The 24160-nt window shown below is 37.1% G+C and overlaps 4 protein-coding genes across 4 annotated transcripts; 1 reads left to right on the forward strand and 3 right to left on the reverse strand.

Moving 5' to 3' along the window:
* The first annotated feature begins 1754 nt into the window (after window positions 1–1754).
* LOC125211115 (uncharacterized) lies at window positions 1755–2999 on the forward strand. Its single transcript, XM_048110812.2, has 4 exons — window positions 1755–1901; window positions 1986–2076; window positions 2159–2223; window positions 2716–2999. Exons 1-4 carry the CDS (start codon window positions 1791–1793, stop codon window positions 2827–2829), a joined length of 381 nt encoding a protein of 126 aa, XP_047966769.1. The 5' UTR covers window positions 1755–1790; the 3' UTR covers window positions 2830–2999.
* A 1696-nt stretch (window positions 3000–4695) lies between these two features.
* On the reverse strand, window positions 4696–7398 carry LOC125214690 (ETHYLENE INSENSITIVE 3-like 3 protein). The gene is made up of 2 exons (XM_048115815.2): window positions 7157–7398; window positions 4696–6901 (listed from the first exon to the last, which is right to left on the reverse strand). Exons 1-2 carry the CDS (start codon window positions 7189–7191, stop codon window positions 4978–4980), a joined length of 1959 nt encoding a protein of 652 aa, XP_047971772.1. The 5' UTR covers window positions 7192–7398; the 3' UTR covers window positions 4696–4977.
* A 3199-nt stretch (window positions 7399–10597) lies between these two features.
* Window positions 10598–11811, reverse strand: LOC125217041 (ETHYLENE INSENSITIVE 3-like 3 protein). The gene is made up of 2 exons (XM_048118863.2): window positions 11744–11811; window positions 10598–11667 (listed from the first exon to the last, which is right to left on the reverse strand). The coding sequence occupies exons 1-2, from the start codon at window positions 11767–11769 to the stop codon at window positions 10884–10886; spliced, it is 810 nt and encodes a 269-aa protein (XP_047974820.2). The 5' UTR covers window positions 11770–11811; the 3' UTR covers window positions 10598–10883.
* Window positions 11812–15064: 3253 nt separating this feature from the next.
* LOC125208868 (ETHYLENE INSENSITIVE 3-like 3 protein) lies at window positions 15065–17157 on the reverse strand. Its single transcript, XM_048108362.2, has 2 exons — window positions 16857–17157; window positions 15065–16658 (listed from the first exon to the last, which is right to left on the reverse strand). Exons 1-2 carry the CDS (start codon window positions 16979–16981, stop codon window positions 15452–15454), a joined length of 1332 nt encoding a protein of 443 aa, XP_047964319.2. The 5' UTR covers window positions 16982–17157; the 3' UTR covers window positions 15065–15451.
* Between the last annotated feature and the right edge of the window lie 7003 nt (window positions 17158–24160).

Here is a 24160-nt window from a genome sequence, read left to right on the forward strand (position 1 = left end):
CTTTATGAGGGAGATAATAATTGGCAACAAATTGTTTTTATACCCGAGTGTTGTTTATAACAAACCGTGATGAACTCATCTTTTTAGAATAAAAATAATTATTAAAAAAATGGATATAAAATGAACTAGCAAAATTACAAAAAAAAGGTTAAAATTTATATAACTTCATAAAACATGGGTAGTTTTGCATACCTCCCTCATATCAACTACCCCACTATATCGTGACTACACCTTTTACATCAAATTAAGGTGAAAATTAGACCTTTTTACATCAAATTAAGGTGAAAATTAGCAGCAAACATGGGAGAGAAACTCCCTCAAAATCTTGACATTAATCTTACATCCCATGGTTAATAGTATTGTTTTTTCTTTTGTATTGACATTTGCTTATTTACTAAGTTTTCATCACCCACAGTTTTGTGCTAAAAGTTTGGAGCCTGTCTATTAACCTCACAACATTTTGCATTGGTTATACTATTATGTCACGTGTTGGGATTTGAACGAGTTATTTAATTCATGCTTGTTCTTTATTGCTTAATTTTGAACCAATCCCTATATTGATAAGTAGAAAGTGATTTATTTTTATGCGAGATGTAAAATAGAAAAACAAGCCAATGGAGAAAGTACAAAATGGACTATCAGTCTTTTTTAATATTGTCTTGTCCTAGGCAATTGCATTTTTCGCCTTTGCCTAGGGTTGAGCCTAGAATCTCGATCTATTGGTTAGAACTTAGAAGTGAATAAATATCTTAGCTACACTTCAATGTCAACTATACAAATGACTCCACGCACACAATATACACAATACATTGTCGAAGTTGCACTCTACCTTTTGTGATTAGGACCTTTGGAAGATTTACCTAATTATCTTTTGTAACATCAATGTTTTTGTTGCCCCCAAACTAGGCTATAATGAACCACTTCATAGAAGAATTAAGTGTGGAACATGTGTTGAACTAATAACACTGTAGACTGGGATTAAGGTTGCTATGCTAAAACTGTATACTACTACCTGTTTAAAGTTTCACTGTGACTCAGTACAAGTTTTAAGAAATATGAGTCTCTCTTTTAAATACTCACTTCGTCCTAAAAAATAGTTTCTTTTTGACATTTTCATCCCGCCGAAAGAAATAGACCACATCTAGTTTTTGAAAAAAATTCACAACTTTTACTCTCCTGACAGTGTGCTCCACAATCCTACTTCAACTACATTTTCTCTTTCTCTCTTTTACTTTATTAATTTCGCATTAAAAATCTGTGTCGTCACCAAATTCTCTATTTTTATGTGACTAATAAAGTATTAGTTGTAAAATATTGGAATGCGAGCGTAATGTTTTAGTTGATACCAAATCTTACAAGAGTTACAAGGCTTTAAATTATGAATATTTAAAAATGGCAAAATAACACATTAATTATCTTATGGACGAAAAAGTAATAAGCTAAAATAGACAGACAAGGTTACCTGGGTATCTTGAGTTTCCCTCAATCACAAGTCTTTGTCCAATACTTATTGCTACAGTACTAATATTTTCACATATATATGTCCTTCCAAATTAGAGTACTTGTACCGAAAGTTAGTTGTGATCATTCCCAACTACAAATAGTACTCCATTTTTTATTCACATCCATATAGTAAAACTAGACATACATATGGTTTATATATTTCTTTATGTAATTTGTACTATTTGGTTGTTTTCTCCACACACACACACAAACACACACACAATGTATTTAAATGCTCGTCAAATTAATAAACTTCTTACATTCTCTTCTCACAGACACCAATAATCATGTGTGTGAAAGAAGCTTCTTTGATGGTCTTATTTCTTTGCTTCTTTATGCATGCTTCATATTCTGCTCTTCCAATTCCCACTCACAATAAATTTCTCCCTCAAAAAAAGGTCTCATCTCTTTTCCTACATTCATTCAATTTTCCAGTTATTTTAGGCTGATTTACTTTTGTGTGTGTGTATGTTTGAGTGCAGATTGAGGAGAAGTTGAAAAATGGAAGGGAGACATTTGAGCACAAGTTGATTAGAGAGGAAATTTGCAAGAAAAATAATGCCATTAAAAGAGGTATGGTATACATTTAAAATACTTTAAAGAAAGCAATGAAATGTTTGGACGAAGATTAATTTATTTATTATGAATAATGTAGGAAGTAGCAGAGCAGATTGTAAATCTTCTCTTCACCAGGCCTTGCTGCAATTCACAAAATCAGAGGTAACAACACAATATAAACTCAATATAGAAGATTTTATTATATAGAAACAAATTTTAATTAGGGTTTTTAGAAATATAAAAAGAGGACAAGGGTTTGTTACCACAATAGTTTCTTTAATGTGAAATTAATTAAGATAAAGTTAAATGTACATAATCCCCTTAAATTTTAAATTAAATACTAGTAGTAAATTAGTTTTGTTATTAGTTATATTATTCTATAGCAATAAAAAAGAAATGATTTAAAAAATTTATGACAAATTTTCACATGATTTTGAGTTTGATTCAAATTAATTATACTATATTCAGTGAAAAAATTGTTTTTTTTGGGTCTTAAATCTATAGTATGTAATTTAATTTATATGAATTCATATTAATAAATTAATTTTCAACGTAAAATATCTAAAAGTTGAATTATGTATTTACATATATTATCAAAAAGTTATATTTGTTTTTACATTTATGTAATTGTAAGTGATTCGATATTGGACGTAGGTCACAAGATGGAGACATCGGAAGGTAATAGAAATGGATTTACAACATTCACAACATTTATCAGAGACGGACTATGATCCACCCCATCGAAAATCACCTATTCACAACAAATAGTGTATGCAAATACATATATGATTAATATTTTAATCATTGTCTACTTTTACGATAATATTACTATTTAGAAATAATATACACAGGCAGTAGTTTATTTTTTGCTTATGACGAGGCACGTGTAACTGTGTAAGGAATATTGGTTTAATTTGATGCATTTTCGTTGAGGTTTACGTTAAGGCTCTGATTAGTTACGTTTATACCCATGACCCCATTTATCAATTTTGTTAATAAAATACTGACGTGAAAGGAAAAAATAATTGGGTGTGACAGAATATTTTGGACAGGTTTTAAGGCCACTATTTATTACTAGGAGTAGTTTTTATGTTTGAATTTGAGTAGACAACACATCAATTTGCAGCTAAATCATCGATCTTACTTTTAAAATAATGGTAACCATTGTTCAATCTTTTTTTATGAATAAATGGATTTAAAATTTAAGATCACGCTATGAGGAATTCAAATTTGAGATCTTTAGCCTCGTACATTAATATTTGTATTAGCAACTCATATACACTTACAATAGTTTTGATTGTCATCGCAATAGGAAAATGTTACACTAATAACTTAAATTTGTTGTACATATACACACGTGTAAATTTATTATTGGTTAATAGACGGACGTGCAAATGATAGTAATTCCCATGACTCCATGACCGCACAAATAACCGTAAACTGGCGGCAAAAGTGCTTCAAATAAAAACGCACAACTCAGAAATCTGCAGAACCGAAAAACCAAAAAAATGTCACGTACATCATGGGCCACTCTGCGGAAGAAACTGCGCGAACTCGAATTGGAACTCAACCACGCCTACCAGTTCCGCCTCCAGCCGCATTCCGACTCCGATCAGAAGATCTCCCGCCGCCTCAACAAGCGCTTCGATTACGTCAGCAACCTCCTCTCGGCGGAGGCCGCCTCCGCGCCGGACAAAACTGACCAACTCACTCAGATGACCGAGAAATTCGCCGAACTTGAGGCCGTCTTCCGCTGGTGGAAGAAGGAAGACCCTGCCACTTACGCCCTAACCAATTGCCTCGCCTACGAAGAAGACAACGACGCCAGTTCCGACTCCGATGAGTCGGATTCGTCGGTGGAGGATTCCGTCCGCGGCGAGGAGAAACGGTATCGGCGGATTTGGGGCAGATTTTGCAAGTTGTGTGGTGCGTTTGGTGGCGGAGTGATTTTAGGGGCGGTTAGCGTCATCTACTTTTCTTCTTCATTTATCTGGGAATATCGAGATATTTATGTTATTCATCCTACTTAATTGTAGATATAATTACTTTGATTTTATGATTAGGTATTAATGTAATTTGCATATGCTTTGAATTTCTTATAATTTGTGATAAATTAAGGCGATGAAGATATGTATGGTTGACGAAGAATGTTGTTTGTTTCATAACAAGTTTAGCCTAAAATGGATCAGTGATTATAATATGGATTCATAATAATGCAAGTTATTATTTTTTGGGACGAGATTGTATGTATGTTTCCATTTTAGGGAATATAGCAAATTGAATGGGACGGAGAGAGTGTTATATATCAATTCAATACATGCTATCCCCTCAGATAATTAAACCCTCGGGAGAAGGCCATGAAGAAGAAGTTGAAGGCGAAGATGTACACTACTGGACGCCGAGATAGGGACCAGCAAGAAGTACCAATGGAGTGTCGAGATCAAAGGTGGCGAGCAGACTAGCACGGATGAGGTCTCCAGCACCGAGCAGAAGATTTGCCTAATGTATATGCACAGGATATGCCAACTTGTAACCATACTAAATCCAGTTTCTCTCAAAAACAAGAACATTCTTAATCAAGGCATTGAAACATTCATATGGCCAAACAACAATTAATCAAAAAACATCTCAAGATTAACAAAATTGTGACAGATTTAAGTGACCTGGCTGATTTGAACAAAAATAAATACCAAACTTGTTTACACCTAACAGCTATGAGTGTCTCTACAATAACTATTGCCAAAGGAACAATGATGAAAATTTCAAGAATTTAATTTAATCAGAAAGCTTATATTTTCTAAATAAAGCTTTCAGCTGAAATCTCTTCTTGAATCTCCAGAGTTGGTATATGTACATGATCTGAACATATGTACTCTCAGCAGTGAAACACATTAACGGATACCTGTTCGCGACAGCTTATGAGGCGAAGTACTTCATCAGTTCAGCGAGGTTATTGTCATCGACTGTATCCATATCAATACCAAACTCAAAGTCGCCCGTCTCTAAGGAACTCGTGCCATCAAACTGGAGACTGAAGGGACTGTATGCTGGTAACTCGGGTGTCAAACTGACTAGAGGAGATGGAAACTGTGCACCCACGTTCCTTTCTGGCTCATGTGGGAATGCGTCTTTCACAAATTCAGGGAAACCTCCTCCAGCAATATCATTTCCATTTCTAGGTAAATGGAGCTCAGGATCCTCTGCCACCGTGTCAATGAATGATGCCTCCTGATGGCTTGAACCAGCTGCAGGTGTTGGGTTATAGAAATGCTGATGATAAGTTAACCCATGATGGAGGCTAAGAGTTTGAGATCCCTCGGGCAGAGATGAATCTTGGCTTAACATGGTACTTTGTCTTCTGTCATGTAATTGAGGAAACTGTCGCTTATTATGCAACTGAGTATCTTGAGGAGCATGAATCACATGGATACCCTGCCCCATTAGGTCACCACTTTGATCAATGTTATATGGCAACTGTTCTTTCTCCTGGATCAGAGACCTAATTGGGACAGAATTTGAAGAAGGCAACAAGCGAAGGTAGTTTAAGTTAGGCTCGACTATGCAAGTTTGTCGTTCCACATCATTCTCTTGAGGTACAAGAGTAGTTAATCCATCTAACTCTGGCTGGCTCTCAATGGTCGTGAATCCATTGAAGCGTGCATTGTCATTATTTACACGAATCACAAGGTCCTCATGAACACCGTCTTGATTTTTGTCGAGAGAAGGAGCATCTTGAAGGTTATCAGTGCTTGATTTTGGGAATTTTCTTTTCCTTGGGCGACCAACGGCACGCCTTTGATTTTTGACTATTTTTCCTTCAGCGTGAACCTGAGTCTCGGCAGGTACTATATCCATACACTGGTTTCCATCATCTTTAGATGAAACAGATCCAAGGCCATTACCGACACCATCAACATCATAATCACTATCGCTCTCTACTGAAAGTCTCTTCTTACCTCCACGACCTTTCAAACGCGCCTCAGTAATACCAGATGAACCATTCTCACTGCTTGGCTGCCGAATAAGAGCTTCCTCCATGCTCAATACTGCCAACCATATCGAGCTTTCTTTAGCAGTCATCTTATCCTGTAAACACTTCGACAGGCTAATTAGTCTCCTAACCTTTGCAATATCCGGTGACATATGCTTTATCACAGCAGTTAGCACCCCAACTTTCCACATCTTCTTCAGATCATGTGGCTTTTTATACGGAGGAGTCACGCCCTTTGGTAAACTCAGTCTCGCCCACCATTCCTCATCCCCTGTCGGCCACCATGGTGGCGAGACGCCCTTCTCCAACGGATACTTCCGCTGAGGCGGATCACAGTGTTGCATCAGCGACGACAGAAGTGACCCCAACGTAGCATCTTGTAAGTCTTGAAGTACACACTGCGAATTCCCCTTGCGACTACCTACCCCATCCTCTCTAGAGAGGCATTCGGCCTCATACTTAGCAATAGCCGCAGGGCCATTTTTATCGAACTTCACTTTCTCCTTCCACCATTCTCGTATATTATCCGATGCGCCACTAACAGGCTTACCCTTCTCAGGGATGATGCCATACACAAAGCCGCGAGCCTTGCAGACATCCATGAGCTTTAGCATGTACTTCAAGATGCCATCCTGTGCTCGGGCCATCTTCTTCCGACGCGCCTGGTCTGTAGTCGAGGATACAGCCTTATGCTTCTCTGCAAGCTTCTGTCTTTCCTTGATCCTCTTCAGCCTCACACGATCCTTCCACATTCTCTTCTCCAACTCCTCTGCTTCAATCTCTTCATCACTCACATCTTTCTCCTCTATCAATCCCTGACCTCTTATCTCATCAATTTCAATATCCGAACTGTTGCAGAAAGCATCAACATCAACTAATTAAACACATGATTTAAACCCTACATGATTGCTCAATATAAGAAAGCATCACAATCAGCAATCACAAGATTCTATGCTTATTTCCTAATCAAGTAAAAACAACTCCACTCAATATTTAGGGAAAAGCCAATTCCTTCTCACAAACACAAAAATGGTAGAAATTTCAATTTCAATTTCAATTTCGATTTCAATTTCAATAAAAATAAGTAAATTCAGAAAAGCAGACCTCATATCAACTCCAATATCCTCCATCACAGCCATGTCGAATCGAAAACCCTCTTGAGATTTTGGCGGATCTTGTGATAGGGGAAAGGGCTGAATGAATGGGGTGAAGTAGAAAAACGCAAATCGACAAAAATTAATTAAAAATTAGAGAAAAGGACAATGTCTTTGGCTGATTGCAAAGGCCAAAGATTTGTGGTGGACTACGAGAGTGTGTGTATGGTGTGGAGAGAGACAGAGAGAGCCAAATATTCCACTGTGTGTTCTGATGTGGAATTACACTAGCATCTTCAGTTCTAAAATGATAAACTGTAGGGTTGTGTACCGTAGAGAAGATAGATGTTAGTGCACAAGGTCAAACACTGAATTCGAGGGGACTGATGAAAATCACGAAGATCAGTATCGATTGAGAATAATCTTTGCCGATTTGAAAATTTTGGAAAAATCGAATTATAACAATCTACTAAAAATAGCCTCATCTAGCTGGAATTTAAATATAAAATTAATAAAATATAAATAAAGTGAGTAAAGTATAATAATTACAAAATTGAAAAAACAATACATACAGTACGATATTATAATTAAAAAATACACAACTAATAAATACTTCCTCATACAATAAGAGTCACACGTTGATATTTTGGTTCGTCTCATAATAATAATAATAAGAATGACACTTCATTTTTTATCATAAATAGTTAGTAGGTCTCACATTCTACTAACTTATTTAATGCATATTTTATTATAAAATCAATATAAAAAATTAAATCTTATATTCCATTAATTTTTTCAACTCGCTACTCGTTACATTTCTTAAAATTCATGCCGATAATAAACGTGACTCCTATTGTGAGAGGGAAAAAGTATAAAAAGAAATAAAATTTAAAGAGTACCACTACACAATTGTACGGATATAAAAGTTCTATAGCATTTGATGCTTTTGAGGTAAATTGATTTTGTTGAATTAGCATTAATTATATTAAAGTTCGTTTTTTTTAATATCTACGGCGGGTTACATTATGGTTATTTAGAATCACTCTATTAGATATGATAATGTATGGTGAGCCTTTTGATATTCCTTAGGTTGTTCACATTGCTTCAGTATAGCTAGAAACAAGTTCTTCAAAAGTCATGTAATCTAGACCTGTCCCAAGTTTATCGAACTGGTGGTTAAAATCGAAACCGTAATCGTCGGTTACGGTTTCGAACCGAAACCATGAGAATTTACCTGAATCGAAACCGTTGATTTTTGAATTGTGGTTCGGTTCAGGTTCAAAAAGTTTTCGAATCGAAACCGTATCGGAACCGCCGGTTCCAAACCAGAACCACGAAAAACCGCCGAAAAATCGTGAAACCAAGTCAGAACACAAAAAACCGTAAAAACCGCCGGTTCGGAACCAAAATCGAAACCGACGGTTTTGAAACCGTAACCGTAACCGCGAGACACCCTCGCGGTTCGGTTTCGCTTCGGCAATTTCAAAAATCAGAACCGGCGGTTCCGAATCGTAACCGCCGGTTTCGGCACCATGGACACCTCTAATGTAATCCATTGAGAAACTGACGTTCGAAGAGTCACAAGTTAAAATATTAAGATAAAAGATAATCAGGTCAGATGGGGTCTTTCAAGACTCGTTGCGACTCTGGATGAGTTAGGACGCGAGACCATTGGCTTGTAAAAGCTAAAGTGCGGGGCTACAGTTCCCATGATTCGGGTTGGCTTGATTCGATTTGGTGCGCAAAATTAATATCGTAGCTCAAAATAGCTTGGAAGATGTTCGCCAATTGTTTAAATACAAATGTGAGGTGAGTCCAAAAAACAACACAATTTTGTTGGCCAGCTCTGTAGTTGGATTGTAGAGCTCTTAACCAAAGTGGTGGTCGTATGTTTAATTCGTAAATTAAATATGAGAATATTTTACTGAGTATGACTATATAATCATAGCACGATTTCAAAACAAATTATGGATAAATGAGAGACGAGAGGAGTGATCAATTGCTAACTCATCATTTAATTGTTAACTACAATTAATTTAAAATCATATGATTTTAGAAAATGTGTGGTCTACAATTTGTCACGTGTAATTTTCGTTTTTATTAATTAAATCGAAAAAGATAAAAAAAAAAACTCCAAATTAGGGTTTTGGATGAAAATGTCAATATAGTGTTTCGAAAATATCAACACAATGCTTTGAGAATGTCAACACAATTTAGGATTGACATTGTATATGTTTTATATTGACATATTATCTTAGCTACATTGACATTAACCTGTGTACGAAAAATACGAAAATTCTAGATTTTTTTTTTCAAATTTTGACGTCGGAACATATGCATGTAGTATATCGTTGAAATCCTTATAAAATTATCTTTAATTTGATATATGTTATATGAATTTAAAATTTTTGGGATTTCTTTTAAAAGTTAGTTATAACTAACTTGACATTAATACCCATATTGATATTTTTTTGAATTAATCCTATGGCCTTATTGACGTTTTTTTTTATCGTATTGACATTTCGTGGTTGATGATCTAGGCCTTTAATTTGAATATCTAATGTCTATTATTGAGTTGTAGTTAATAATTAAGCATTGAGTTAACAATATATCACTCCCCTGAGAGATGATATGTTGAATTGAAGTTGTGGTTGCATATTTGCAATAAATCTATACAACCAAATTATTAATGAGTAAATAATGGAGGAGATCTTATTTTACTAATTGCAAATTTCCCTTGCCACTATGGGTGGCAAAATTGGTAGTGGTAATGGATAATTCTCATCTTGAACCAATACCCGGCGGGTATCGGATACTCGCTACCTGATGATAATGGGAAACTGGGTGGGATTGGGTAGTGTGTTTTAAAATTTTATGGGTAGCGAGCGCGGGTATATCCGTTAGTCGCGATAATACTCGATATTGTTAATATTAGCTATACCATCTTTTAATAATCCCTCCGTCCCACATTTGTAGTAGCATTTAGTTATGGTACGGATTTTAAGTAATTGGTGGAGTGTGTAATAAATGAAATGAGATGGTAGAGTGAGATGATGGAGTGTGTAATAAATGGAGTGTGATGATGGAGTGTGTAATAAATGAAATGAGTTGGTTGAAGGTGGGTCCCTCTTTGACTTTTTGATTTTTTATTTTTGTTTTGATTTATTATAATATAGATAATGGCATTTGAGTGTAATTTTAGTAAATAATGGGGTAAAATTTTATGTGCAAATATGGTAAATTCTAAATGTTACTCCAAATATGGGACGGACTTTTATGGCAAAATGTTACTACAAATCTAGAACGGAGGGAGTACTTTATAGAGTTCTTTTGAAACATTTTTATATTCCAACGACCATATAGTTGTAAACTCATTGGATCTAACTATAGAGTGGCCGCTCACTTTTATTATCAACTTATTCAAAGCTTACCATGAAAAGTACTACTAATACATTAAATTTGGGAACATTATCGTGGGTTTTCAAATTTTTGGGTCGGGTGCGGGTACCCGCAATGTCGGGCACGAGATACCCGACACGGGTATCGGATAATCCCAATTTATTGTGGGGCGGATATTGTGACAACAAATTTGGTGAAATCAGGTACGGGTACCCGACTTTTCGGGTGCGGATACTCACAGATAACCCGTTTCGCTACCCCTACTTGCGACTACCAACCCCATACACTGATTCCCATCATCTTTAGATGAAACAGATCCAATACCAGATGAACCATTCTCAGCTGCTTGGCTGCGAAATAAGAGCTTCCTCCATGCTCGCAACTCCCAACAATATCGAGCTCTCTTTAGTAGTGATCTTATCGTGTAAACACTTTGACTGCCTAATTAGTCTCCTAACCTTTGCAATATCCGGTGACATATGCTTTATCACAGCAGTTAGCACCCCAACTTTCCACATCTTCTTCAGATCTTGTGGCTTTTTATACGGAGGAGACACGCCCTTTGGTAAACTCAGTCTCGTCCACCATTCCTCATCCCCTGTCGGCCACCATGGTGGCGGAACGCCCTTCTCCAACGGATACTTCCGCTGAGGCGGATCACAGTGTTGCATCAGCGACGACAGAAGTGACCCCAACGTAGCATCTTGCAAGTTTTGAAGGGCACACTGCGAAGAGAGGCATTCGGCCTCATACTTGGCAATAGCCGCAGGGCCATTTTCGTCGAACTTGACTTTCTCTTTCCACCATTCTCGTATGTTATCCGATGCGCCACTAACGGGCTTACCCTTCTCCGGGATGATGCCATACACAAAGCCGCGAGCCTTGCAGACAACCATGAGCTTGAGCATGTACTTTGAGATGCCACCTTGTGCTCGCGCCATCTTCTTCCGATTAGTCGAGGATACAGCCTTATGCTTCTGTCTTTCCAAGATCCTCTTCAGCCTCACACGATCCTTCCACATTCTCTTCTTCAATTCCTCTTCATCAATATCTTCATCACTCACATCTTTCTCCTCTATTAATCCCTCACCTCTTATCTCATCAATTTCAATATCCGAACTGCTGCAGAAAGCATCACAATCAACTAATTAAACGCATGATTTATTTCTCAAATATAAGTAAATTCAGAAAACCAGACCTCATATCAACTCCAGTATCCTCCATCACAGCCAGTCGAATCGGAAACCTCTTGAGAATTTGGCGGATCTTTGTGATAGGGGAAATGGCTGAATGATGGGGTGAAGTATAAAAACGCAAATCGACCAAAATTAATTTAAAATTTGAGAAAGGGACAAATCACGACGTGATAAACGAAATTAATGAATTTGGACCAAAGTTTATTGGGTTTGTATCGTAATTGGGTCGACTTGTTAAGAACAAGAAAATTTCGTGTTGGGCTCAGGTTACCCGTTAAGAAATAATATTATAATATTATTAATTTTATTATTTTGAAATGATACTCCTACTTTTTTAGTTAGGATTTCGTTGGTTTAATTATTTCTATGAATATGTTGATGTATTGTTCATAAGATAAGATTGTGTATAAGATTTTAGATTTTTAATCGGATTCTTATTGATCAAATTCAAAGTTTTATAATTTTTGTTAATCATGAGCAGCTGTTATCAGATTCTTACCGTGTTATCAGGTCGTGTTGTTATCGTGTCGTGTTGACCTAAGGTGGTTCGTTTCGTGTTCGAGGATAGCAGATCGGGTTCGTTTTGGGTTTGAGGTTTTTTGAGGTTTACTTAACAGCTCGTGTTTGTGTTTATCCTTGTTGGGTCGTGTCGTTAACGGGTTAACTCGATAACAACCCAACACGCACGGTTTACCGCTCCTAAATTTGTGGTGGACTAAGTTGAGTGTGTTTATGGTGTGGACTGTGGAGGGAGACAGAGAGGGCGAAATATTCCACTGAGTGTTCTGATGTGGAATTAAACTAGCATCTTTAGTTCTATAATGATAAACTGTAGGGTTGAGGCGTTGAGCACTGTAAAGATGATTAATGTTTTTGCGCTAGGTCAAACACTGATTCGAGGGGACAGATGAAAACTACGAAGATGAGATGAGTATTGTGAACTGAATTTTCATTATTTAATTTAGTTTTCTGAAAATATTGATTCAATTGAGAATAATCTTTGCCGATTGAAAAAATTGAAAAAATCGATTTATAACAATATACTAAAAATAGCCTCATCTAGCTCAAAATTATTAGTATAAAATTAATAAAGTATGACAAAAATATAAATAAAGTGAGTAAAGTGAGAAAATCACGAAGATGAGTATATATATTCAATGTGAACTAAATGTTCATTACTTGATTAAATTTATATTTCTGCACAATTTGATTAGATTGAGAATGAGTATTATATCATATTTTTATCACACATTAAAATTTGTGTTATGTCAATATATATAAAAATTTAAAAAGAAAAGGAAAAACAAAAAAAATGAACACATAATAATAAATACACTAAAACTATAAAAAGAAAAAAAAAATTATAGAATACCACCACACAAGTGTATAAGGACTAAAGACATAATAGTCATAGTATAGCATTTGATGCTTTTGAGGCGAAATGATTATGTTGAATTAGCATTTAATTCACGATTTAGAGTCTCACCTTGATTCGGGGCGGATTTTAAGAAACACCCCTTTAATCCCATATAAATAGAGATAATTTCCTTTTTCTATCCGCCATATAAAAATAGCTCAATTCTATTTATGAAATATTTTCCTCAACTCATTACTCATAAACCTTAATTCATTTACCACTTATATCAATAAGATCCCCCATTAAACGCTAATAATTATGTGGGTCATATTATCTACTAATATTATTTTAGCTACTTTTCTCACCATCTCTCTCTTACTTTACCAACTATATATGCATTATTTCCTATGTCGTCCCAAATGTCTCTATTTTTATGGGACGGAGGAATAGTATAAAAGAGAGTGGATTGAAAAAGTTGGCGTAATATAGATCCTACTTTTATATCAATTAGTTTTATAATAAAATGTGAATGTAATTAGTTTGTGAAAAGTGAGGTCAATTTAATAAAAATGGAAAAAAGTAAATATGGACGAACCGAAATGCCAAATATGAACAAAGAAAGTATTAAACTTTACTTATTTTTTATTTGTGTGGGCTAATCATATTATAGTAATTTAGCATCACTTTATTAGATAAGATAAATACAATGAGCCTTTGGATACTCCCCAGGTGCTCATAGGTTGCTCATATTGCTCTAAGAATTGCAGTCCAACGAGAAATGAGTGTTTGAAAAGTTGCACTGTCCAATGAAAAATAAGCATTTGACGAGTCACAAGTTAAAATATTAACAAAAGGATAAGTGGTCAGGTTGGGTCTTTGAAGGCTACGTATTTATCAAGTGCTCGGTAAGTTTACCATAAATAACAATCATTAATATTAATAAATTAATCTCACCGTCTTGATTAGACTACATGGGTTTCCAATTCTAAGAGCATCCACAATAGCGGCTAGCCGATTCGCGTGCGCTAGCCGCCATTGTGGCGTACCGATCGGCCAGCGCCCATTTTCATTTTTTTTTGAAAACCTATATATACGCGATTTTAGTATCATTTTCGTTTGCACCACTTGTTTTAACGAGTTTTCTCTCTCTCTAAATTTCTGTACAAGAGCAACATTGAGCGATGGACAACAACAACGAGTTCAGTTCGGCGACGAGCGGCTCTCATACTCCCATGGTACCCGCGGGATCTGGATGGGCCTCAGATATTCAAGTATGGATACGATGGATGATTATAATCTGCCTATTCTACTGCAAATGGAATGATTGATTTTTGGGCAAGGAAACGTCTTGCACTGATTAAACCCCTCTCACTTCTTTCTCTCTTTTTTTGTTTGCATTCATATACTCCATTAATCAATCACAATTATGTACTAATAGTATTAATAGGTGTTACTTAAAGCTTAATTACGTATCATGACTATTCTTACAAAACATAATACTGTTGAAAAGTAAAATACGAAAAATAAAATTTAAGAACTCTTGAAAACTACATTGTGATTGATTTGAATTGTTTGAGATACATTGTACATTCCTATTTATAGGACTAGAGAAATAAATGTGTCTAGGGACTTATGAAGATTGGTCTCTACCATAATAATAATAATATATTCCCTTGAGAATTGAGACGCTAAGGCTCTTTCCCACAATCTTGAGACTCTCAAATTATTTATTTCCAACAAATATTGTTTGTACTTAATATCAATATACTTTTACAAATTTAGTCAACATGCTAAATAAACTCATTGGATTTAAATCAATATAAATTTGGACTTACATGTTCAACAAGTACTCATATAAATCGAAGAAAGGTGTATTAGTAACACTAGTACTCCATAATTGTAACTAATGAAATGAATGCACACAACAAAAAAGAAAGAAGTGAGAGGGAGTTGATCAGCCTTATCATGAAGTGAAACGTCTGATCGTTTATTTGAACGCTTTTTTTGCCTATATAAATCATGTTTTGGTGATCCACAATACATATCCAGGAACAATGCAGGACATCTCAGAGAGGTGTGGTACAAAGATAGATAAGATGAATGCGTTAATCACAAAAGAGCGAGCTTGTAACGGTGAGGATCGCAAAGAACTAGTCAAGGTCACAACACTCTTGATGCATCAAATCACGAGCATACAGAGACGAGGAAGTCTTTGCTTGTTCAAGTTAAAGCTTGTGGCTGATTCTGTTTGAACATCTTTATTACATGACTTCATTTTGTTATAGGCTGAACAACTGACTCAGCTACCTCTATTTTCTCTCCTGTTTTATTCAAACCATACCTTCACATTCCCTCAAAAGAAGCATACAAAACACGCAAGCAAGCCTGCAGAACAAAGCACTAAGCAACAAATGGAAAGGTAGTTTAAGTAAGCTTGTGTTTCCAACGCTGGCTGGCTCTCAACGGCCGCAAATCCATTAAACTGGGCGTTGTCATTATGTACACGAATCACAAGTACCTCATGAACATCGTGTTGATTTTTGTCTAGAGGAGCATCCTGAAGGTTCTCAGTGCTTGATTTTGGGAATTTTATTTCCCTTGGGCAGCCAAAGACATGCTTTTTATTTTTGACTAATTTTCCATCCGCACGAACTTGAGTCTCAACAGGTACTAAATCCATACACTGATTCCCATCATCTTTAGATGAAACAGATCCAATACCAGATGAACCATTCTCGCTGCTTGGCTGCGAAATAAGAGCTTCCTCCATGCTCAGAACTCCCAACAATATCGAGCTCTCTTTAGCAGTGATCTTATCGTGTAAACACTTCGACTGCCTAATTAGTCTCCTAACCTTTGCAATATCCGGTGACATATGCTTTATCACAGCAGTTAGCACCCCAACTTTCCACATCTTCTTCAGATCATGTGGCTTTTTATACGGAGGAGTCACGCCCTTTGGTAAACTCAGTCTCGCCCACCATTCCTCATCCCCTGTCGGCCACCATGGTGGCGGAACGCCCTTCTCCAACGAATACTTCCGCTGAGGCGGATCACAGTGTTGCATCAACGACGACAGAAGTAACCCCAACGTAGCATCTTGCAAGTCTTGAAGAAGGACACTCTGCGAATCCCCCTTATCCTCTCTAGAGAGGCAATCAACCTCATATTTGGCAATAGCCGCAGGGCCATTTCTGTCGAACTTCACTTTCTCCTTCCACCATTCTCGTATATTATCCGATGCGCCACTAACGGGCTTACCCTTCTCAGGGATGATGCCATACACAAAGCCGCGAGCCTTGCAGACATCCATGAGCTTTAGCATGTACTTCAAGATGCCATCTTGTGCACGCGCCATCTTCTTCCGACACGCCTGGTCTGTAGTCGAGGATACAGCCCTATGCTTCTCAGCAAGCTTCTGTCTTTCCTTGATCCTCTTCAGCCTCACACGATCCTTCCACATTCTCTTCTCCAATTCCTCTGCATCAATCTCTTCATCACTCACATCTTTCTCCTCTATTAATCCCTCACCTCTTATCCCATCAATTTCAATTTCCCAACTGTTGCACAAAGCATCACAATCAACTAATCAAACTCAATCAACAATTACAAGATTCTATGCTTATTTCCTGATCAAGTAAAACTAACTCCACTCAATATTTAGGGAAAAGCCAAATCCTTCTCACAAGCATAGAACATTCAAGACACCTAAAATGGTAGAAATTTCAATTTCAATAAGTAAATTCAGAAAACCAGACCTCATATCAACTCCAATATTCTCTGTCACAGCCATGTCGAATCGAAAACCCTCTTGAGAATTTGGCGGATCTTGCCAGAAAGGAAAGGGCTCAAGTTCAACGGGGACCGAGAATGTACCCATCATACACACGATTATTAATGCTCCTAATCCAGCTTCCACTCCTTTCTCGTAGCAGAATTACACTAGCATCTTCTATTCTAAAATGATAAACTGTAGGGTTGAGCACAGTAGATAAGATGGATGTTTGTGAGCAAGGTCAAATACTGAATTCGAGGGACAGATGAAAATCACGAAGACACCTAAGAAAAATTACGAGTTTTCTTATTTGACCATATTCTGTTTTCGGCTAAATTTTGATTCCATTGAGAATGATGTTTTCCAATTTGAAAAATTCGATATAATTTTTCTTAATTTGAAAAAATTGGAAAAAATCGAATTATAATATTTTTATGAATATAATACTCCCTTGTCCCGCTTTACCAGTTCCGGTTACTTTTGTGTACCCGTTTTATAAAAATGATAATAAATAGTTAAAGTGGAGAAATAGTCTAGTAAGATAGAGGATAATCTACATTTTTACAACTAAATTATTGTTAATTGACATAATACCTTAATTGATATTTTTTGTTCACTGTATTGATACTCGGACTTATATGATCTTGGCCCTTGATTTAATAATATAATGTGTATTATTTAGTTGTAGTAGTTAACAATTTAAGGGTAAGTTAGCAATATAACATGCTCCTTATGCCATAATTGTAAATTTTGGGTTGGGTTTTTTTATTAGGTTTTCAAATTTATGAATTTTCAAATTATTTGAGTTTAGAGATGTCACACCCCAACTCATATGAGTGACTTATGCACTTACCAAAAATAAATTCAATTATATTGAATCGTCAGAACAATAAATATATTCTTTATAACACACTTAATATCTCTGTAGTAAAAATGACAATATAATATGATAATATGCAAAATAATGCATGTTCGGGTTAGGGATGTCACAATTCTTCCCCTCTTTAAGAATTTTGTCTGCAAAATTCATTTCTTTATAATTTGACCTACTCAATTAAATTGTTAACCCGTAAACAAATGTGGATAGTTCTTTCTCATCTTTTCCTCTGCTTCCCAAGTCGCTTCTTCGACTCCGTGATTTTGCCAAATAACTTTCACCGTTGTAATATCTTTTCTTTGCAATTGTTTTATCTGGCGGTCCTCTATATTGACTGATTCTTCTATATAACTCAAATTTTCAGAAATACGTAGATCAAGATCTTTCAACAATATCTCACGGTTTAGTATAATGAGGGCTCAACTTACCTTTTTGCTCGAATCGCATGACTCCTTTCTGAGGTGAAACTCACAAAAAAACTTTATAAAAACTGAGATAGTAAATTGCGGATCTCTATCAATATATAAGATACTAGAATACCATATAAACATTCCTGTAGATAATAATGTCAAATCTTCAAAGCAAAATAATGTCGTTAATAACAGATTTTGAACAGAATAAGAAACTACATGTACTTGTGATTGTTACGACGAATAAGCAATAAACATTCCACTAAGTCAAAAGATAACCAAATCCATGTTTCAGTGCATCACTATAAATAACATAATATCTTGTAGCTGCGAAGAAAACCAAAATAGGTGACATATTCAACCGATGCTTCCACTCATTAAAACTCTTTTGATATGCTTCACTCCATATAAAAGAAGAATTTTGTCGTACTAACTTCATTATCAATTGAATAATAACCGAGAAACATTTCCAGTTGAAAACCAGTTCAATCTTTCGTAGATCCACTTCTATTCCATGACCTGACACCACGTGTCCCAACAATACCACAGGGCGGCTGACCCTTCTCTCCTCGGTGACATATGTTCATTATAATTCAAATGCAAATGAAACTTATAACTAAAATGTATCATATGATTTACACGAATGCTATGTCCCAGCGGGATTCTATCCCCACTCTGATACCACCTAAGCTGTCACACCCCAACTCATATGACTTTTTGATACTCTTGATATTTTTAAACTGCGTGCACAATAAGGAATGTCAAGCTTCCTAGGTCCAGAGAATCCACTAGATCACAGGGTCTAGGAACTCACGGAACTCTGAAAGATCTTGGTCGTCGAACACACAGAATATCTCTTCAAAACCCTCAACCACGTATACTAAAATTAGTATAGGGAAGTAGGGATCGATCCCACGAGGACAGATGTGAAAGTACGCATTTAAGGGATTTTGGGTGGTATGGCTGCTGCCACGCAACTTGGGGTTGAGGAATTTATACTAGACTTGGTAATTGAAATTTGCTACGCTAACAACTAGATCTAGGCAGAAACAGGAAACATGCATATAAACTGGAACAAGCGAGACAATTTCTAGATCTAAGAAAACTGTTCCCTAAATTACCTAGACCTGGGAAAACAACTGCAAGTGGGGACCATTTTCTGAAAAAGGTAGAGTACGGTTAAAAGGCTGCAAAATAACTAAATAAAGGACTAACTAACAGCAACATCATCTTTTCCAACCTTTGGCATGAAACAATCAGTAAAAACAGAGAGAGAACGTAAATTAAAACGAAGCAGACTGAATTAAAAAAACAGTAAAAACGAAGAACAGTTAAAACTAGGCAGATCTACGCTACTAGACGAAGCAACATGAAAACGAAAACAGAAAACCAAAATCCATGCACAACTCAGTTTCCCCTGTTCAGATCCACACTTCGGATGCTAAATCAACTTCGGATCCAAGCATCCGAACCAAAGTACGATAAAAACCATCTCCATAACTACAGATTTGCCCAATCACCACAGATCAACAACAAAATTTCTCAGATCAATCACAGAAACATCCAAAACGGAGAATAACGTCAACCTTCGAAATAAAATTCCTCAGAACATAAAATCAACGTAAATCAACACCATCATGACATAAAATAAACTTCATAGAATAACGATAAGTAGCACGAGCAGTCGACTTCTAAAACGGTGAAGTTCGACGGAAACCAAAACGCAAAAACTGAAAAGTAAACGATTGTATCTTCGCCCTCCGTGAGGACGGTGTTGCAACAGAATTTTTTTTCTAAGATGAAAACCAGAGTCAGGTACGCTGGTTGAAGCTTAAGGCCTCTCATCATGGGGAACTGCGGTTTGAGCCGTCGAATCCACAGGGATCGTCGGCGGTGGTGTGGCAGCCGCGGTTGTCACCAGGCTGGCTGAGAATAGGGCGTACACTTCTTTCGCCTTCTTGACGCTTCCCAATTTCTGTGTCAATTCCGCCAGAATAACCGCGTCGTAGACCTCCGGCTGTGAACTTCTTGTGGCCTGAGTTGGATGTTAGAGTTTGTATACTAGAAATCACCTTTCGAGTGATTGAATACTGTTAAAACTCTTATTTTATTTTCCAAATGAATAAACAGATTATTTTTATCATAATGTTGTTATGTTTTACATTTAATGGATGTTTATTGCATATTTATATGTATAAGTAACTTAACAAAGTCTAAGTCTTTGTTTTAGTAGACTGATTGTGGGCGTCGTTCGCTTTAAGGTAACACAGTCAGTTCTAAACAAAGAAAAAGAATAATTTCACAACCTAGATAGGCTTAGACTACCTATCGTGAAAGGTTGCAATGTCAGTCCGATTATTTCTAAGTCTTACTGAAATAAGATGACGTTGGTGTGGTATAGCACTGAATGGATCTAACATCGGGACAGTCTTTATGCTATCTACTGAAAGACGAGGTCTCGTAAATTATTTCTCAATCAATGTACGTTAGCATTGAGCATACGGTATTGATTATGCACTACTTTGACTTACCAAATGGTGCGAGTTTTTCGCAACCCAATAAGCCTGGTATATTGGGTAGTGGTGATTAATATCTAGCGGTGCTAGGATTGCTATTATGTTGAATCGTGCGCGAGGTGAGTCTCGTTTGATAACATCCTCAAGAGAAGCTTGAAATAAGGTTTTATTATTCGGAACCTAGCTAGTTGGAGTTTAATTACTCTATGAATAATAAATAATATTTTCATGCTGAGTCCTCTCTTGGAATAAATAAGATATTAATTAATTAAGTCCATAGCAGACAATAATTAATTAATGGATGTTTCTATCTTAAGCGCGGGAAATAAATATAAAGTAATGGAAACCCGAAGTACTTGTAATTTCGGATTTGGATGGGGAGTGCAGTATTACTTCTGTAGTGGCTGCTCGTAATATTCCAATTTTTAGCTTATATTAAATTGGATTTAATTTAATTAGTAAAAAGCTAATTGGAGGAGTCCATATCCAAAGCCTTCCATAGATCCCTGTCTGGGCCCAATATGTGACTTATTATAAATAGGAGAATAAAGGAGACAGAAGATATACTTATTTTACTCCAAAAATTTTCGGTCCCCCCTCTCCTAAGTGGTGGTCGAATTCTTCTCCTCCGTGGGAAAGGATTTCTGTCTTCTCTATTTAAGTCATAGTGTGCTGGTGAGTCAGCACACCCTGATATCAGTTCACAGTCCGGGAACCAGTCAGAAGATCCGTGGTTTTGTACTAAAGATCTTCACGTGGAAAAGAAGCTAGCCATCTTCGATTCTTTGGAAAATCATCAAGGTATAATGGCTGAACCTTAGAAAAGTATGTTTTAGGTTTCAATTGATTTAAAGCATGTTATTATTTGAGTTATGAGCATGATACATGTGATAATTACGCGAATAGAATTTGTCTAAATAATCCGCTAAATAGATCTGAATTATTTGTAATTGATTTATGTGAGCGCTTCCGCTGCCAGTCCTTTCATTGGATCCATCTCTGTAAATCTGAAATCAAAAGAAAACTTGGTATAAATCGGGTTAGGGTTTGTATTTCTTGAGAGAGAATCGAAGTAGAGAGAAGGGGGAGAAAAAATGGTTCGTCGTTTGGGATTATTGGAGAGAGAAACTGTCGGTTGGCCTTTTTGGTGAAAAAATGGTGCGGTTGCAGGCGTGATGTAAGCAACCGTACACCTCCCATAAATATCGGCCAATTTGAAATTCAAATTATCTCCATCCCTCCTAAAACTCCTTCTCTAGACTTTCCTTCCCTAGCTGATTTCCCTGACCACGACTTTACACTTAAAAGAAATTGAAGACGCCAGACTCCTAGGTCGAGGATGAAATACCAGACAAACGTTTTTCCTAAGGAGTCGGGTGCTTTGAAAATATTTCTGGAAGATTTAAATTTTCACTTTTTTTTTGGATTTTTTCCTTGAATTAAACTATTTTTAAAACGCAATTAAACTATTTACACATTCCTTTTGAGTGTTCCCGAGATTCTCTGGTTCAGTGTATATATTAAAAAAAAATGTAGCCACATTTACCTAACCCAGGGATTCATCGAGAATACTTTCTCGTCTGACTAGGTGATAATAGGGAGTGCGTGTAGTGGCACTTCCTCCACTACACATAACTCAGAATTATCTCTATAGACTTTCACTCTATGACCATTAACAAGGAAAGAGACAGAGTTAGAGGCACTTCCCTGGATCTCTACAGCTCCATTCGTGCGGAGGCCGACAATGGTATACGGACCGATCCACTTAGACTTCAACTTCCCTGGCATCATCTTGAGCTGGGATCGGAAAAGGAGCACCTTCTGTCCCACATGGAGTTCCTTGACCCGGAGATTCTTGTCATGCCATAACTTTGTCCTTTCCTTATACCACATAGTAGACTCATAAGCCTCCAGCCTCAGTTCCTCCAACTCTTGTAACTGTAACTTTCTCTCCTCTTCACAAGCCGAAGGCTTCATATTCATCTCTTTTACTGCCCAGTACGCCTTGTGCTCTATACCCACGGGCAAGTGGCACATTTTTCCAAACACCAGCCTATAAGGCGACATTCCGATAGGAGTTTTGAAAGCAGTCCTGTAGGCCATAATGCATCACCGAGTCTCTTACTCCAGTCCTTCCTTGATTGATTAACTGTCTTCTCCAGTATTGCATTGATTTCTCGATTAGAAATTTCTGCTTGGCCATTAGACTAAGGGTGGTAAGGGGTAGATACTCTATGGTGCACACCATATTTCCTCATCAGAGCCTCGATGGTGCGATTACAAAAATGTGTTCCCTGGTCCGAGACATTGGCTCGAGGAACTCCGTATCTGTTGAAGATATTGGCCTTCAAAAACTTGTCTACCTCCTTTGATTCACACGTCGCGGTGGCCTTGGCTTCTATCCATTTAGACACATAGTCTACTGCGACCAATATATAGGTGTTCCCATAAGATGATGGAAACGGTCCCATGAAGTCCATCCCCCATACGTCAAAAATTTCGCAGACAATTACCGGGACTTGGGGCATCTCGTCACTCCTTGAAATTCCCCCTGTCTGTTGGCACCTCTCGCAACACTGACAAAACTCGAAGGCATCTTTATTAAGCGCCGGCCAGTAGAACCCACTATCCAGTACTTTCCTCGCTATTTTCCTTGGTCCAAAGTGACCTCCACACGCCAAAGTGTGGCAATGATTCAGCACATCTCTTTGTTCCCATTCGAGAATGCAACGTCTGATCACCTGATCTGAGCACATCTTCCATAGGTACGGATCATCCCAAAAGTAATATTTGGCTTCACTTTTAATTTTCATCCTCTGGGCCCGGGAAACTTCGTCTGAACTTGGCACCTCTCCCGTGACCAAGTAGTTTGCCAAGTCAGCGAACCATGGTTCTGCGTTTAGCGTTCGCTTCCCTTTGTCGGATTCTCTTAGACCGATTAATGCCAACACTGTCTCCAACTGATTGGTCTAGGGAAATCCCCTAGATGATACAAATGCTCTTCAGGGAAAGCATCAGGAATGGCCTCTTCCGTTTCCCCTTGAAAAATTCTACTCAAGTGATCGGCTACTCTATTCTCTGTTCCTCTTTTGTCTCTCACTTCCCAATCAAACTCTTGCAAAAGCAACACCCAATGAATTAACCTTGGCTTAGACTCCTTCTTCGCCAGTAAGTACTTTATCGCTGCATGATCTGTGAAAACTATAACCCTCGACCCAATCAGATAGGGTCGGAATTTCTCGAATGAGTACACGACAGCCAACATTTCCTTCTCCGTGGTATCATAGTTCTTCTGACCTTGATTTAGAGTCTTGGATGCATAGAAGATCACATAACTTTTCCCATCTATCCTTTGACCTAGGACAGCTCCCACAACAAAATCACTAGCGTCGCACATTATTTCAAAAGGGTAATTCCAGTCTGGCGCCCTGATTATTGGTGCTGATACGAGTTTGTCCTTAAGCATTTGAAAGTCTGCTTGCAT

Source organism: Salvia hispanica, chromosome 3 (genome assembly GCF_029641045.1).
Source record: "Salvia hispanica isolate PSC_SH4W2 chromosome 3, Shi_PSC_v1, whole genome shotgun sequence".
Classification (NCBI taxonomy): domain Eukaryota; kingdom Viridiplantae; phylum Streptophyta; class Magnoliopsida; order Lamiales; family Lamiaceae; genus Salvia; species Salvia hispanica.

Coding starts and splice junctions, on each gene's coding strand:
- LOC125211115 (XM_048110812.2), top strand. CDS start 1,791: ATGTGTGTGAAAGAAGCTTCTTTGATGGTCTTATTTCTTTGCTTCTTT. Junction 1,902..1,985: donor AATTTCTCCCTCAAAAAAAG/GTCTCATCTCTT, acceptor GTTTGAGTGCAG/ATTGAGGAGAAGTTGAAAAA. Junction 2,077..2,158: donor AAATAATGCCATTAAAAGAG/GTATGGTATACA, acceptor TGAATAATGTAG/GAAGTAGCAGAGCAGATTGT.
- LOC125214690 (XM_048115815.2), bottom strand. CDS start 7,191: ATGGCTGTGATGGAGGATATTGGAGTTGATATGAG. Junction 6,902..7,156: donor GATATTGGAGTTGATATGAG/GTCTGCTTTTCT, acceptor TTTCTGCAACAG/TTCGGATATTGAAATTGATG.
- LOC125217041 (XM_048118863.2), bottom strand. CDS start 11,769: ATGGAGGATACTGGAGTTGATATGAG. Junction 11,668..11,743: donor GATACTGGAGTTGATATGAG/GTCTGGTTTTCT, acceptor TGCTTTCTGCAG/CAGTTCGGATATTGAAATTG.
- LOC125208868 (XM_048108362.2), bottom strand. CDS start 16,981: ATGATGGGTACATTCTCGGTCCCCGTTGAACTTGAGCCCTTTCCTTTC. Junction 16,659..16,856: donor AATATTGGAGTTGATATGAG/GTCTGGTTTTCT, acceptor TTTGTGCAACAG/TTGGGAAATTGAAATTGATG.